The 17,296-nt window shown below is 34.9% G+C and overlaps 4 protein-coding genes across 4 annotated transcripts in view; 2 read left to right on the forward strand and 2 right to left on the reverse strand.

Annotated features, from left to right (window-relative positions):
* Nucleotides 5,144-6,275, forward strand: LOC104708966. The gene has a single exon (XM_010425621.2). It carries the CDS (start codon nt 5,313-5,315, stop codon nt 5,751-5,753), a length of 441 nt encoding a protein of 146 aa, XP_010423923.1. The 5' UTR covers nt 5,144-5,312; the 3' UTR covers nt 5,754-6,275.
* LOC104708967 (putative tRNA (cytidine(32)/guanosine(34)-2'-O)-methyltransferase) lies at nt 6,355-9,483 on the reverse strand. The gene is made up of 12 exons (XM_010425622.1): nt 9,323-9,483; nt 9,135-9,193; nt 8,925-9,018; nt 8,644-8,693; nt 8,147-8,196; nt 7,922-8,030; nt 7,785-7,845; nt 7,649-7,701; nt 7,427-7,519; nt 7,252-7,315; nt 7,028-7,135; nt 6,355-6,752 (listed from the first exon to the last, which is right to left on the reverse strand). Exons 2-12 carry the CDS (start codon nt 9,159-9,161, stop codon nt 6,532-6,534), a joined length of 930 nt encoding a protein of 309 aa, XP_010423924.1. The 5' UTR covers nt 9,162-9,193; nt 9,323-9,483; the 3' UTR covers nt 6,355-6,531.
* Nucleotides 11,255-15,175, forward strand: LOC104708968 (auxin transporter-like protein 1). The gene is made up of 9 exons (XM_010425623.1): nt 11,255-11,630; nt 11,759-11,950; nt 12,126-12,314; nt 12,431-12,543; nt 12,661-12,844; nt 12,935-13,032; nt 13,630-13,837; nt 14,120-14,377; nt 14,776-15,175. The coding sequence occupies exons 2-9, from the start codon at nt 11,762-11,764 to the stop codon at nt 15,001-15,003; spliced, it is 1,467 nt and encodes a 488-aa protein (XP_010423925.1). The 5' UTR covers nt 11,255-11,630; nt 11,759-11,761; the 3' UTR covers nt 15,004-15,175.
* The window catches only part of LOC104708969 (lactosylceramide 4-alpha-galactosyltransferase-like), a 2,421-nt gene continuing 1,408 nt past the window's right edge, over nt 16,284-17,296 (reverse strand). Inside the window, exon 2 of the mRNA XM_010425625.2 lies at nt 16,284-17,172. Coding sequence (XP_010423927.1) covers nt 16,378-17,172 — 795 coding nt within the window. The 3' untranslated portion in view covers nt 16,284-16,377. The remainder of the gene's footprint in view (nt 17,173-17,296) is intronic.

The raw sequence follows: 17,296 nt of genomic DNA on the forward strand, positions 1-17,296 counted from the left end.
TTTTTTTTTTTTCAACATTTCTGCATTATGGGCCACAACTGGCCGGCCCATTAGCCAAATTCCTACATTCGTAAGAGCCGGGACTCGATCCCGGATGTGATGGTGCCTTGTGCATTAAGGACTTACCTTTGGCCACTGCACCAAGGTCACTTCACAAATATATATCTTTTTTTAACTCGAAATATATCATTAATTTTTTTTTCCTTCTAAAATATCCAAAAACAATATTTCTAGAAATCTATTATAATTAATTTACTTTTTATAACTTTCCTTCTAGTTGTTAGCTGTTTCCGAGAACTTATCTTTTATTCATCGGTTTAGATTCCTTTTTTTAAGTTTTAGATTCTAAAGATATTTTTATCTTTCATCGGCTTTCGTTGTGAACGTATTTCACAACGTAAAATTTCTAGCAGTATCAATAACATCAGATGACAAAAAAAAAAAATATATTTTTTGATGTATCAACTGGTTATTCTAGTATAAATCTATATATTATACGAAGTTAAAATCTGGTTCATAGCAATGTAAAGATACTAATCATTGTTGTTATGTTGTTGTATAATGGTTTTATTGCATATATAAATTGTAATTAAAAGATGGCAACACTTAAATAAAAGAGTGGTACCAATTTGAGTTTACCCCCTTCATAGTGATTGATATGGTGGTGCTATTATTATTATTACTAACGAGACAAAATATTTGAAGAAGCGGCCAACGAATTTGATTTTGGATATTTGTTAAGTGATTAAGGTGAATGAATGATTCTCTCCCAACATTATTTTATTACAAGCACATGTCCACACATATGGCGTTCTCCGACGATGATATTTTGAGAGACCCTTTCAATCATTTATATAACAACACATATAAGCCTATTTTTGTATAACGATCATGCATGCGCACCAAAATTCAATTCTCAAGAAGAAAACGCAATTTCTTTTTTTTGTTAAATATTTACATTTTTATTCTTGTGCTAGTATATGTTTTGACGATGATGATAACAGGCACAAACTAACGTACTCCTCAAGACAAAAATTTGACATTGTTTTATCATTTGGTCAATAGACAATAGTTTTCGTTACGTATCATATCATTAGCCGCGCTAATTACTTCGAATATATCTATCTACTTACTTGTAGATCGATATAAACTTAAACTCAAATCAATACGCCAAGACAACCTTATATATGTTATTTTTATATTTCTGATAAATCAACGCCCAAAAAATAAAAAAGGATGGGACAAAAATAGAAACATGGTATCTGAAATCTATTCCATTGAATATTCGTCTCACAAATAAGCATCTTTATATGATATTTGTACACAACATACAAATTGCTTGGCTGTCCCATATGCATCATTTGCATGTGGAAGATCTATACTTGAAGAATAGTGTTTTTTCTCGATTACCAAATATAATTTATGATTTCTCCGGTTCTTTAATTCTTTCTTTAAAAAGTTAGCACATACAAAAACGTATTGTTCCTCCATATATATCAAATTTTTACATAACAGAAAAACGTCATATGATTTAAATTACTATTTACTCAATGACAACATGATTGCTTTCAATATTTCTGATGACATATTATTGTTTAGACTTTTTAATACAAAATCAGAAAATCGTATGACATGATGAATTGATGATGATCCATATATATATAGCTATTACACTAAATAGGCTAACTTGGGCCCATATTATTTTTAATGCAACGTTCCTTCGGCCCAAATAAATATGACTCAGAAAACAAATATAGAATTACAGAAATATAGTATAATTTGAGAATATCATTATTTACCCTTATCCCTAAATGAATAGTATTTTTAAGGGGTTAGGGTTACAATTCATTTAGTGGTCGATGGTTACTATTCATTTAAGGGTTAGTGTTATTATTTATTTTAGGGTTTAGGGTAACTATTCATTTAGGGGTTAGTGTTAATATAGGTGTTAGGGTAACTATTCATTTCGGGGTTAGGGTTACTATTCATTTTAGGGTTTATGGGTACTATTCATTTTAGGGTTTAGGGTTACTATTAATTTAGAGGTTAATGTTAATTTAGGGTTTAGGGTTACTATTCATTTAGGGTTTAGGGTTACTATTCATTTTAGGGTTTAGGGTTACTATTCATTTTAGGGTTAGGGTTACTATTTATTTAGGAGTAACAATTTATTTAGGGGTTACGGTTACTATTCATTTAGGGATTATGGTTATTTCTCTTTTTAAGGTTACTATTCATTTAGCGGTTATGGGTTAGTATTTATTTAGGGGTTAGGGTTACTATTCATTTAGGGGTTATGATTACTATTTATTTAGGGGTTAGAGTTACTATTCATTTTAGGGGTTAGGGTTATTATTCATTTTAGGGGTTAGGGTTACCATTCATTTAGGGGTTTGGGTTACTATTCATTTAGGGGTTAGGGTTACTATTCATTTAGGTGTTAGGGTTACTATTCATTTAGGGGTTAGGGTTACTATTTATTTAGGGGTTAGGGTTACTATTTAATTTGGTGTTAGGGTTACTATTCATTTAGGGGTTAGGGTTAGGGTTACTATTTATTTTAGGGCTTAGGGTTATTATTCCATTAGGGGTTATGGTTATTTCTCTTTTTAAGGTTACTATTCATTTAGGGGCTAGGGTTACTATTCATTTAGGGGTTAGGGTTACTATTTATTTTAGGGGTTAAGGTTACTATTTATTTTAGGGGTTAGGGTTACTATTCATTTAGGGGTTAGGGTTATTATTCATTTAGGGGTTAGGGTTAGGGTTAGTATTCATTTAGGGGTTAGGGGTACTATTCATTTTAGGGGTTAGGGTTAGGGTTACTATTCATTTTAGTGTTTAGGGTTACTAATCATTTAGGGGTTAGGGTTCCTATTTATTTAGGGGTAACTATTTATTTAGGGGTTATGGTTATTTCTCTTTTTAAGGTTACTATTCTATTCATTTAGCGGTTAGGGGTTAGTATTCATTTAGGGGTTAGTGTTACTATTCATTTAGGGATTAGGGTTACTATTTATTTTAGGGGTTAGGGTTACTATTCATTTAGGGGTTAGGGTTACTATTCATATAGGGGTTAGGGGTACTATTCATTTTAGGGGTTAGGGTTACTATTCATTTAGGGGTTAGGGTTACTATTCATATAGGGGTTAGGGGTACTATTCATTTTAGGGGTTAGGGTTACTATTCATTTAGTGGTTAGGGTTACAGTTACTATTCATTTAGGGTTAGGGTTACTATTCATTTTGGGGGTTAGGATTACTATTCATTTAGGAGTTAGGGTTACTATTCATTTAGGGGTTATGGTTACTATTCATTTATGGGTTAGGGTTACTATTCATTTAGAGGTTAGGGTAACTATTCATTTTAGGGGTACGGTTACTATTCAATTAGGGGTTAGGGTTAGTATTCATTTAGGGGTTAGGGTTACTATTCATTTAGGGGTTAGGGTTACTATTCATTTTAGGGGGTTAGGGTTACTATTCATTTAGGGGTTAGGGTTACTATTCATTTTAGGGGTTAGGGTTACTATTCATTTAGGGATTATGGTTAGGGTTACTATTCATTTAAGGTTAGGTTTACTATTCATTTTGGGGGTTAGGGTTACTATTCATTTTGGGGTTAAGGTTACCATTCATTTAGGAGTTATGGTTATTTTTCTTTTTAGGGGTTAGGGTTAGTGCTACTTTTGTTTAGGGGTTACTATTCAGTTTAGGGGTTATGGTTAGTGCTACTTTTATTTAGGGGTTAGAATTAGTTTTAGGGTTTAGATTTAATATTTATTTTAGGGTTTAGGGTTTATGGTTATTATTCATTTAGAGTTTAGAGTTACTATTTATTTAGGGTATAGGGTTACTATCATAGGTTTACTATTCACATAGAGTACATAGTATAAGTAAACAAAAATCTGAGAACAATGTATTTTCAAATGAAACTTACAAAACAAATAACTGTTACGAACTTAAGCTGAGTTATTCCGATTGGTTAGAAAGTACTGTTTTAAACTCTTATTACATCTTAAGTTGAATTATTCTTTAACAAAGGTGTTAATTTTATCTGTTATGAGACTTCTCTTTCATATTTTTCTTTTCTTGACATAATCAAACTTTTGTGTAGTTTAGTCTTATATATGATAACTAGATTAGGACCCATGCTCTAGCACATGTTGAAATTCTTTTTATTTATATTATAATTTTAGAATAAAATATAATTTATATGATTATTTTTAAAAGTTTTTGGATAAAACATTATGCAATAAAATCATATGCTAAATATAATGACTTGAAAAAATACCTATTTTGTAAGTTTTATATTATTAATTTTGTAATTTTATATATGAGTGGTTATGTTTGTTGTTTGTTTTTATTTTAATTTTTAATATGACTCTTGCTTAGATAAGATTTTATTTTTAGTTGCACAATAAGATCTCGGAAATCACGATTAAATGTAACTAATTGCAAAGATTTTATTCCTTTTTACGCCTAAGAATATATTTTTATGTCTAACAATATATATTTTGTAACAATACATGAAATACTAAATATTTTATTTATGAAATTGTATAAATCATTAGAATATTCTCTTTAAGAAGATTCTTTGGGATATTTTTAAGTGTATTCATATAGCTCACAGATTGACCGATTAATCTATAGCATTTATTGTAACCAACCTATATTTAATGTATAACCTATTTTGTAACCAACTCATAAAAATTATTTCCGTTTTATTGTACAGGGGTTGAATGGGAAACATTGGAGGGTAGGACGTAGGACCCCTAATATTTCACCTAAGAAAACATGAGTACAATATGGTGACAAGATGAGAATCATTCTGATTTTTGTTTTTTTTGGTTTTCTTTTTGTATTATATATTTAATCATAAATTTACTCTTTACTTCAAACCTTTTCCCTCGTCTTATTTTGAGTCTTTGACTATCAGTTTAATTTGGACTAGAATAGTCGCATCGCCTTTGTAGTAATTTCTCAACCTAATTAAAAAACAAAAAAATAATAAGAATCAATTAAACAAATTTTGTTGTTCCAAACACATCGTATTGTAATTGGTTATATAAGTTATATAACTTATACGAGTATAATTTTATATATAAACAAGTAACTTGTTCTAATTTTCCATTTTACTTTCTTAATAATTCATCCCTAATTCATCAACACATCACACTTCTACCTCCCATAAATACTCGTCAAAACCTCTCTCACGTCTCCATTTATTTTATTCTCTCTCTCTTTCTCGGTGTCTCCCCTCTTGTACTCTCTGTCTTCGGGACATTCATCGATAAAGTATCAGACAAGAATATGTCTCGAAGAGGATCCAAAAGAGTGAGCTTTAGTCCGGAATCAGAAGAAGCAAACGACGAACCAATCTTTCCAACACACACCGGTCTCAGCTCATCATGGCATGGTCGTCGGAGGGTCGTCGTCGGAATTCTCAGTTTTGGCGTCAGTAGCTCGCCGGCAGCAAGGAGATTGCTCCGGCGTATAGGAGCAGGAGTCGGTAAAACGTTTCGTTTTGTATCTTTCGGCAAGAAGAGTAATAACACGAATACGACACCGTCGTCTTCGTCTTTTTCTTGCTCTTCCTCATCTTACTCTTCGTCGTCTATTTATCTGGCCAAGTCAAAGTCTCTAAACGAATCGGAGTCTCACCGTGCAGAAGCTATTGAGGACTGCATCGAGTTCTTAAACTCTTGCTCTTCTATGTCGAGATCAAACTCGATCTCCACGTGGTCTTGCTAAACTACGGGTTTGACCCGATTCAGGTTCGGATTCGATCGACAAAGCTTCAAAATTATTATTATTCTTTTGTAATGTAAAAGATTTGAAATTTTAGGGTTGCGTGTAGATGATCAGTTGCTTCAGTTAGCTAGTGACTACTTAAAAGGTTATAATTCTTCGATCTTTTTCCTTCTTTTTAAAAGTTTCGTAACAAACTCTAAACCAAAGTTTTCTTTTGTTTTTTTTAATTGTTACCAAATTGTCACTTCTTGGCAACAATATACTCGACATGCAGTAGATAAATCAAATATGTATAGGACATTTGGATTGTTATCGTTTCAACATGGATTAGATGTTATGACGTTATTTATTTAAATTATCATGTTGGTTTCTAAGTCGTACCGTTCACATCTCTGTTTACTTTTTCTTTTCCAAGTTGTGCATCTTTCGAATATCACAAAACCATTAATCCTACGCAAAAACATTAGTTTTATAGAAACTAAAAAAAAAAAACAAAGTGGACCAGTTAGGAATTCAAAAAGAGAGGTCGAAATCAAAGGACCATAAGACTGAAAAAGCTTCTTCTTTTTTGATCCAATATTTTGATTTCTTCCTAGCAGAGAAAGTTAAAAGTAACAATATTTAACTTGAAATTCTGATTCTTGTATATTTTTTAAAACATAAAAGCTCATCATAACAATCATTTAAGCGTTATAGGAATTGTAGGTCCCTGAACTCTACAGGCTTTTAAAGAATCCAATGAAAAGTTTGTTTAGTTTTCTTTATTTTGTATCAAACCTCAAGAGTTGAAGCTTTGTGCTGAAGCTTTCTTGAGCTCAAGAGCTCGTTTATAAGGTGGTGCGATCGGAGGTTGAATCGGGTCCAAACTCTGGTATGAAGATCCATCTGCTTCTTTAGGGAGTGGGTAAGACCGGTCTGAGTCGTAACCGGTTAAGTCACCACATGCCAAGAATGGTATATAAACTTTGTTGGGTCCTTCAAGCCAACCACTGCTGCAATCTGCAGAGTACCAAGAAAATAGAAAAATCTTCAGAACAGTATCAAAAAAATAAAAGTAAAAATTAAAATATTCTCTTTTTGAAGCTGACGTGATACTAAAGAACATTTCTTTGTCTTGCCCAAAAAAGGTTAACTTCACATGAAGAGAGCATTTTAGGTGAGCGTTAGGTTGAGGAAGAGTAATTTGAAAGTGTACTACTCAACACTGCACACGTTAGTTGTGTCTAACTTGAAGAGATTCATATTTTTTAAAGTGAAGTTATTAGATTTTTTACCGAGATCGCTTCCACCTGAAGGGCTGCCGACTTTCTCCAAGAGACGGTGCAGGTCTCCCGGGTTAAATCCTTCTGGTGGAGCATAATTTTCGCAGACAGCAAAAGCCTCTATAGAAACAGAGTAATGAAATGCAATCAGAATTTCCAAGGAAAATCAACATTTACATCTAAACCCTTGAGTAAGGAAATCATATATGCACATGTGAAAGTTGTATTCTTTTTACCTATACTCGAATTGCGACTGCTTTTCGGTTTCGCAAAAGTTACAGTTGGGAAAAACAACTTCAGCTACAAATAAGAGGAATAAAACTATATCAGTAAAAGCAACAGTAAACATTGTGAGCACAACATCTAAGCTTACTTGACAGTTAAATTCATGAGCACAACATCTTAACTTACTTGACAGTACAAGAGACTTGTATCTTTCCCGCGGAATATCTTTGCGATAAATTTTCCACCTTCTTTAAGAACATGGGTTACAATCGTTAAGCCCTGACCAAAAAAGATCTTGTTTGTTATTTGTTATTATTCATGATCATATCATCATAAGCTTCAGGTTAATGCTAAATTTTGTTCTAACACGACACACCGATTCTTATAAACAGAGGCCAAGAAACTTACCGCTAGAATTAGTTGAGACTGGACAAATTCATCCATGTCATGCAAACCGGTAACTGCAGACCAAATTGTAAAAGGCGTTATATTGATAGCATGTAAAAACTGTACGGCCAAACAGACACTATATACACTGTTTTACCATCTGGAGCACCATCACAGACAACCAGGTCCGCTTTGCAGCCATCAAAGTGTCTAATGACCTTAAGAAAAACCGAAAATCAGTAAGCCACAGAAACAGAGTCAAACTCTATGAGATAGGGGTCGAGAAATTTTTACCACTTCAGCAGTCCGAGCATTAGTTATGTCCCCTTGAACCTGGATGACACCTTCAATTGGAGCCATAGGCTGCAAATCTATGGCCACTATAAGAGGAAGATCTCCTTCTCTGCATAGTATTACAGCAGCAACAAATCAGTTCAACAAGTGAATTATTGAACTAGCACAATTAGACAACTAAAGAGGAGAAACAGAGTGTGATAAATTAAGAAGTATGAAACTTACGTTGACTCAGCGGAAGACTTCGCAGGAAGATATAATTGACGACTCAAGACCTATAAATTAAGTGCACTGATAAGATTCAACACGTGTTCTCTTAATTTTATCCACTTAAAATCGAGGAACAAGCTATAACCTAAGAAAAAAACAACCAAAGAATCTTGAAATGAATTTTCTAGAGCATCCCCTGCTCTCTCAAGTCAATTTCCCCATGTCTATCTCTTACTGTTTTCCTCTATAGTACACTAACCGAGCTACGTTGTCAGCTAACTGAGATTGCAACCCAATCACAATCCTGTGCAAAGAGATCACAGCAGTGATAAAATAAACCCTAATAATCTCAATAGCTCTCTAATTCAAGCTTTAGACTTTTCTGAACATTTGTTCTCTTCTTCTATGCAAAATCGTTGGCGGTAGTTAACTAGTTATAATGCACACATAAGAGATCTGCTAACTAACTAAGGCAATTCACATTATTCCCAATGTGAATAAAATAAAGTGACCTGACTCCAGCTACCAGGTGCAGCACATAAATCTACAACCCTCTTCACTCCTGCACATAGGCAAAAGACAAAAGTTGGGAAGTTTTAAGTGGTCATTCTTTAATATGTCACATTGTTGAGCTGCAAAGTGTACTGCATTCATTCAATAAATAGTTTTTGACTAAGATCTCGTCAGATCAGACTTTGGAGACTGTGGATGAGGGTTAATGTAAGACAATTCACTGACGTGGTAATTCCAAATGGGTCAAACAAATAAAAAGACTTAAAATTCAGAGATCCACCTTCAAAAATGTTGAATTCTTCATCAATCTGAAGAAGCTTAAAAGCACTTCTCGCACGCCATCCTTCTTCTTTAGCTTTACGATAGTAAATATCCTACAAACAATTGGTCAATGCACTATTAAAACCAACCCACGAGTTTAGTAATCTCCACCCGAGAAATGTGCTGTATTTAAGCTCTAATACCCAAATAAATTTCAATCAAGGCATACCCTTTTATCCCGAGAAGCTTTTCCCATGTCTTCTATCAGAAGATAAATGAATTGGTTAACTGCAATGAACACAAAAGGTCAGCAAAAAGGAAGCGGCAGAGATAAGTCAAGCCAAAAGAGTGTCTTAGAGGCATTCTATCGAACACGTTAAGGGCACTCTGTAAGAGAGACTATTTGGATATTATTACCTCGATATACTAGAAGAACCCACCAAGTTATCGCACAAAAATACAGCAGCAACTACCTAACTGAAGAAGAAGAGTAACACCAAAAGCAGAATTTTAAGCTGGAGCCAAGTGAAGGGAAGGAAGGAGACTTCTCTTTTCTTCTTCTGTAGTTTTTGATCTGTGCCCTAACCAATACGACGAAATAAGAACGTTTTCGTCCTTGTATGTTATTGGGCCCAAGCCCAATAATTAATAAATAGGCCCATTAAAATTTCAATGAGTTTAATTTTATTTTAGCTTTTTTTTTTTTTTTTTTTTTTTTTTTNAGTGGATTCCTCCTAACACATCCATCCCGAGGGCATTGGGTGCGAATCTTGTTAAGGAAAATCACATCCATTTGATTGATTTAATATTTGGATGTTACTTGTATTGTTGTGATTATAAACAGTCACTACTACTAACTAACCCACTCTAATCTAACGGACAATATTCATTATAACTTTTCATAGAGAGAGATATTAGCATAAGTTATGGAGTAAGGGGATGCATAAAATCTTTGCAAGTAATAATGAAGAAATAGATACCTTTCAATGAATTGATATGCCAACAATATGAATTTGGTCGGTCGATCTCATGTAATGGTCTCACTTCACATAACCATATCCCGTAGACGTTTGTCTTGTCTCCCACCACTTTTATATCATAATCTTCTACAAGATTTTTTTTCCATTCTCAATCTCTTTTCTTTTTTGTTCATCGCCTAAATAATTTTCGAATTTTACTATTCTTCTAAATGGTGACCACTATGAATATGTAATTTCCCCACAATGTACAGAAGAATTGAAAAGAAAAAAAATTGCTAAACTTACATAAAAGAAAAAAATCAATGTGATAATTAATAAAATCTTGTTTTGTACTTGTGCTTTATATTGTGAACTACGTTGAGTCGAAGAATCAAATCAAGAGAAAATCAAACTGGAAAGCTGCTTCTTTCAAGTCTCGGTCCATCTGAAAAGACCCAAAGGCATCAAAGTCCATTTCTTATTCTGTGTTGCTCATAACGCACTAAAAAGCCCATAACTTAAGTATTCTTTTTTTCTTCTTCCTAATGTAATTTATGTAAATATGGTTTCATACATAATACATTCGTACCCATGACGACGACACTCTGAATCATATGTTCTCACATATCCTACAACTTTTTTTTTTTTTTTTCAGTTTTTTGCCACTTAAAAAGACATAGTAGTATTCTTTAATCAGTTCAATGCTCGAATCCAAGATTAGTTAAGGGATATATAAGTTTGCAAAGATGATAATGATTATAGGATCCGACGGTACAGAAATGGAGAGTCCACAGAGAATAAGTGGAAGCACGCGTAGAGGAACATGAACAGAGGGATTACGCTTTGATGACGCGCGTAATATTTGCTGTGAACGCGTGAAGTTTACTTTCTTAATGGGTTCGCTCGGCTCAAGCCGACGCTAATATTATTACACTGTCACTTTCACTCCCATCTCTTCCATCTACTTTTCTTTTCTGTTTTTTTCATTCTTGATTTTAGGGAATAATTAACAAGAAATTTTTGAAAAATATGTTATCGAAATATCTATGTGCACTAAGAAGTAACCACCAACAGAACAAAAGAAATGTGCACTTAAAAGTGTCAAAATTTTTGTGTATGGATTAACAAAATATGATAATAGAAATATTTTGTGTAGTGAACACTCTGAATATGACAAGTGCTTAAAAACCAATAAGTTAAAATTTCATAAAACTACGTGACCGGTCAAAAAAACTACTACTAAAAAGGTCGTAAAAACCATACTGTTAGTATTTGGTAGTTCCGCATATTCCCAAAACCAAAACCATGGATGATTAGATTACCACATTTATTCGAATTTTATCTAAACTTTTAAAACAGTGTGCAAAGAGACGATTTTTAAATACACAAGTCCAAATGATGGAATCATATAGAAGCAGGTAAAAAGAAAGAAGAAATAGAAAAAACTTCCTGCTTTTATGCTCTCTCTCTCTCTCTTTTTCTTTTACCTCTCTCTGAACATACACTTATAACAAAGGCGGCCGCATTAAAAGTTCAAAACAGAGCATTTTTGTTTTAATAAGTAGACTTCTTCGTTATTACACTACTCTCCTACTCACTCACCATTCTTAAAGAACCAGAGCTTTTCACTCTATATCTCTCTATCTCTCTGTCTTTGTGGCTCTCTTTATCATTTATTAAAGACTCTGCCTTTTGCTTCGGAGGTTGGAGAACGAGACAGAGCTAAAGTCTCTGTGTTTCCTCTCAGACAAAAAGGAAAAAAATAGGTAAGAGCTTAAAGACAAATTTTTCTTTCTTCAAAAGACGATATCTTTTATAATCAAGAAAACCTTTTCAATTATTTATATATTTTTTCGAGACATAACTTTCTTTGTGTAAACATATTAATCGATAGCTAATGTCGGGTGAGAAACAAGCGGAGGAGGCGATAGTGGTCTCCGGGGAGGATGAGTTGGCCGTTAGAAAAGTGGAAGATTCAACGGCGGAGGAGGTTATAGACCACGGCGGCGATGGATTCAGTATGAAGAGCTTCCTCTGGCATGGCGGGTCCGCTTGGGACGCTTGGTTTAGCTGTGCATCCAATCAAGTAAGTACATTAATAATTACTTTTATAAATAAATAAACAAAAACAAAGGTTTCTTTATTATAATAAGACCAAATTACTCTTTTCTGTTTGTCCTAAATGTTTTTTTTTTTTTTTTCATAAAACATTCTTGAAATAAATAATAATAAGGTTTGTATTAAAAAAAAAATGGATGCAGGTGGCACAAGTGCTGTTGACACTACCGTATTCGTTCTCGCAGTTGGGAATGTTATCAGGAATATTGCTTCAAATATTCTATGGGTTAATGGGATCTTGGACTGCTTATCTCATCAGTGTTCTTTACGTCGAGTATCGTGCCCGTATGGAGAAACAAGAGGCCAAATCCTTCAAAAACCACGTTATTCAAGTAATTTCTTCCTTATCTATATATAGTATTTTAGTTTAACATACTTGATTTCAATCCCATGTATGTATATACTGAATTGAATTGCATGTTTTGTTTCCATAAAAAAAAATGGGAAGTGGTTTGAAGTGCTTGATGGACTGCTGGGTCCGTACTGGAAAGCAGCGGGGCTCGCATTTAATTGCACCTTCTTGTTATTCGGATCAGTCATCCAGCTCATTGCTTGTGCTAGGTACTTCTTCCTTTTTTTTACCACTTTCTTTTTCTTTTCAATCTTTTAAATTTATAATCTAAAGGGGACAAATAATTTTTTTAAAGCCATATAACATAATTTGATGTGGTGGTGCAGCAATATATATTACATAAACGATAGGTTAGACAAGAGGACATGGACTTACATATTTGGTGCTTGTTGTGCCACTACCGTTTTCATACCATCTTTCCACAATTACCGTATTTGGTCTTTCCTCGGCCTTGCCATGACCACCTACACTGCTTGGTACCTTACCATCGCTGCTTTTCTCCATGGCCAGGTATGTCATCTATCAACTCGCTTTTTCCAATTTGGAAAACAATGAAACAATAGAGGCTTAAACCGGGTGTGAGATCTGTTGGTTTTGTAGGCGGAAGGTGTGACACATTCCGGTCCGACCAAGCTTGTGTTGTACTTTACCGGTGCCACCAACATCCTCTATACCTTCGGTGGACACGCTGTGACCGTGTAAGTCTTTTTATTAATTTTCTCATGCATTGTCTAATTGGCCAAAAAAGAAATTAAAGAAACTAAAAAGTCTATCTAGGTTGTTAATAGTGATGCATTCCTAAAATATAATTGAATAAAGCATTCTATAATTTATTTTTTCACATACACCATTGTTTTTTTGCAAATATTTTTTTTATAAATAGTAATTACTCTGAAGATCATATTTCTTCTTTTAAAAATACTCATCTCTTTTAGCTTCTATATATGCAGCTTTTGCCGGTTGCTTTAGGTTCTGTACTAAACGCACAAACAGACAAAATCATTATTACGAAATAAATAAAGACAAATTTACCAGAAAAATTCTATTTACCTTTTTAACACACTAGCTAGTAGTAGCTAGTATACACTATACTAGACTAAAAAAGAAAAGTTCTTTTTTATAAAATATTTTTACGATCATTGGAAATCTTATCTATACGTTACGTAACCACAGTGGTTGGACCGGACGGCCAATCTCTGGCCGGACCCATGGATCCAACATTTAAGACTTTTATGCCATTTTCCTTTAACATGGTATTCTTTAGTTTTAAATTTTTAGAAAATTAAAAATTGCAGGGAAATAATGCATGCGATGTGGAAACCAAGGAAGTTTAAGAGCATCTACTTGATGGCGACCCTGTACGTCTTCACGTTAACGCTTCCGTCAGCCTCCGCCGTCTACTGGGCTTTCGGCGACCAGCTTCTCAACCACTCAAACGCTTTCTCTCTCCTCCCTAAAACGCGTTTCCGTGATGCCGCCGTCATCCTCATGCTCATCCATCAGGTTCCTATCGTAACTTAATACATATGTAACATGATCCGTCCACAATATGCATTAATGGTTTGTCCAAGGACATGCTTTCATATACTATACGATACCGGTCCATCCCAAGAACATTATTCTCTTTCGCAATGAAATTAATACTATATATAACGAATCATCTTATTATATATAGGTTACATGGATGGACCAATGCGTTAACCATTTGATTAAAATTGATTATAACATTTTTATAAATGAAAATGTTTATAAGTACTTAATGAATGTTTTTTTTCTTGTATACAGTTCATAACATTCGGGTTTGCGTGTACGCCATTGTACTTCGTATGGGAAAAAGCGATCGGAATGCACCACACGAAGAGCATATGCCTAAGAGCGCTGGTGAGGCTACCGGTGGTGGTACCGATATGGTTCTTAGCCATCATTTTTCCGTTTTTTGGGCCAATAAACTCGGCAGTTGGAGCCTTACTAGTTAGCTTCACCGTTTACATCATCCCTGCCTTAGCCCACATGCTCACCTACCGCACCGCCTCTGCCCGCCGGGTATTACCTATATTCCTGTCTCGCTTACATTTTTACCATTCCTCAGCTATAATGTAGATTTTATGAATTCAGTGGATGACATACATTTATTTCATTAGATAGATACTAGTTTTGAATAGATCGATACCCCCAAAAAATGGGAAAAATTATTGGAGGAGAGAGAGATTGAGATATAAAATAGGTAGAGTGTTATGAGCTGGCTTATACTTTTGCATTTAATCCCAAATCAATGAGGTAGGTCCGTATGGTATACAATGTGACCATTATTACAATTGACTAGTTTATAAATGTCTCTAACATATATTCTCGTTGATGATTAAATAAGTAGATTGGTTCATGCAAAGATATACGATGTATTGATTTGTTTTTTTCTTGATACGTACGTGATGATGTGGCAGAACGCGGCGGAGAAACCACCGTTCTTTTTGCCTAGCTGGGTCGCAGTCTACGTGATAAACGCTTTCGTGGTGGTTTGGGTCCTAGTTCTCGGGTTCGGGTTTGGCGGATGGGCTAGCATGACCAACTTCATAAGACAAATTGACACTTTTGGCCTCTTTGCCAAATGCTATCAATGCAAACCGCCGCCTCCTGCTCCGATCACCGCTGGAGGTCACCACCGCCGTTAAATCAAGCAGCCGCTAATGACGTGTGCAAGTGTGATTGAACCCTTTTTCGTATGTATAAAAAGGATATATATATCTATATTTTAGCTATAAATTAACCATGTTAAAGAAATTTGAAATTCGGTTTAAACTCACGTGATTAGCGTAACGAGCTGGTGCCTTTTGGTGTTTGTCACGTGCTAATCTTCAAGTTTTATGACAAGACTAATATGTCTTCCTAAACAGGTAGAAAACAACTGGATGCTGACAAAATGGTTATCATTTTAATCAATCAGCCAATCTGTCATATTTGACTCCCCAGGACAATAGTACACGGTTCTTTTTATTTCCTCCAATTTCGAATTTTCCTATGGCAAAGTATGAGCGAGTGCAAAGATGAAAAGCAACTTATCGAATTTTNGAGGTAGGTCCGTATGGTATACAATGTGACCATTATTACAATTGACTAGTTTATAAATGTCTCTAACATATATTCTCGTTGATGATTAAATAAGTAGATTGGTTCATGCAAAGATATACGATGTATTGATTTGTTTTTTTCTTGATACGTACGTGATGATGTGGCAGAACGCGGCGGAGAAACCACCGTTCTTTTTGCCTAGCTGGGTCGCAGTCTACGTGATAAACGCTTTCGTGGTGGTTTGGGTCCTAGTTCTCGGGTTCGGGTTTGGCGGATGGGCTAGCATGACCAACTTCATAAGACAAATTGACACTTTTGGCCTCTTTGCCAAATGCTATCAATGCAAACCGCCGCCTCCTGCTCCGATCACCGCTGGAGGTCACCACCGCCGTTAAATCAAGCAGCCGCTAATGACGTGTGCAAGTGTGATTGAACCCTTTTTCGTATGTATAAAAAGGATATATATATCTATATTTTAGCTATAAATTAACCATGTTAAAGAAATTTGAAATTCGGTTTAAACTCACGTGATTAGCGTAACGAGCTGGTGCCTTTTGGTGTTTGTCACGTGCTAATCTTCAAGTTTTATGACAAGACTAATATGTCTTCCTAAACAGGTAGAAAACAACTGGATGCTGACAAAATGGTTATCATTTTAATCAATCAGCCAATCTGTCATATTTGACTCCCCAGGACAATAGTACACGGTTCTTTTTATTTCCTCCAATTTCGAATTTTCCTATGGCAAAGTATGAGCGAGTGCAAAGATGAAAAGCAACTTATCGAATTTTCGAATACAAGTGCTAGGGTTCTTGATGTGAAACCTAGCAGGCTTATATAGGCCCAACGTAAGAATATTGGGCTTTAAATCGATGGCGATTTGTTTACTCTTATTGGGCTTTAAATAGGATTTTAAGTTCTTTATTTACAAGAAGTTATCAACAGTGTGTGTGTGATGAACAAATTCAAACAAAAGACTATAATGCAGAACCAATTTCACAGAAGATGCAGTGCTCTGAAACCAGTTTCCACATGGCACTTCCCTGTTCAATTTCATACTTCTTGCTAAACTTATTCCACAGATGCAAACCATAGCCACTCCTCTGCATATGAAGAAGCTTGACTTTTACCCATCTCGAATCTTTCTCTGTTTTAGCCACTCTGAACAACTTCTTAATCTCGAGCCAGTTTACCGAATAGAAAGCAGAAGGTCGCATGACGGTGAAGTTATAGCCACTAGAACCTTCCACGGCTCTAGCCACTCGAGAAACAAGGTACGGTCCATTGTATCCCCATATGTTTCCATTGAAAGTCTTAGCGAATTCTTCGATGAATTTGAGTAAGAGAGGATGGTTCTTGTCGAATATTAGTACCGCGTTGTTCAGTCTTGTCCAATTTGTCGACGAAGGATCAAGAGTTTGTGCTCCAATCACGTTTCTAAGACCTTTGAAGCTTTTCAGAACAATCATGTCCGTGTCTAAGTAAACACCTCCATATTTGTACAAGTATGCAAGCCTCATGAGGTTTGAGAGATTCTGAGCTAAAGATATCTTCCCGGGGTCTCTTTTACCCGTCTTTATTTCCTCGAGCCATGATTCTCCGGCGGTTCCTTTGAGTAGAAAAGACAAATCCGGTGTGACTGCAATAACTTTGTAACCACGATCAAGAAACGGTTTCAAGATTGTATAACCTTGAGGAGAATCCAAGGTTGCGGATAGGATCATTAAGCAACCACGAGGATGAGACTTAAAGACACTTTCAATAGCTAATACCTCTCTTTTGCCGAAGAACTCTGCTGATGATATCCATGTCATGACGAAGTTGACTTCACATCCATCACCGACAAACTCAATAACCCTCTTTTGAAACTTCTCTGACAAGTTATCTCCACTAAAA

Source organism: Camelina sativa, chromosome 8 (genome assembly GCF_000633955.1).
Source record: "Camelina sativa cultivar DH55 chromosome 8, Cs, whole genome shotgun sequence".
Lineage (NCBI taxonomy): Eukaryota > Viridiplantae > Streptophyta > Magnoliopsida > Brassicales > Brassicaceae > Camelina > Camelina sativa.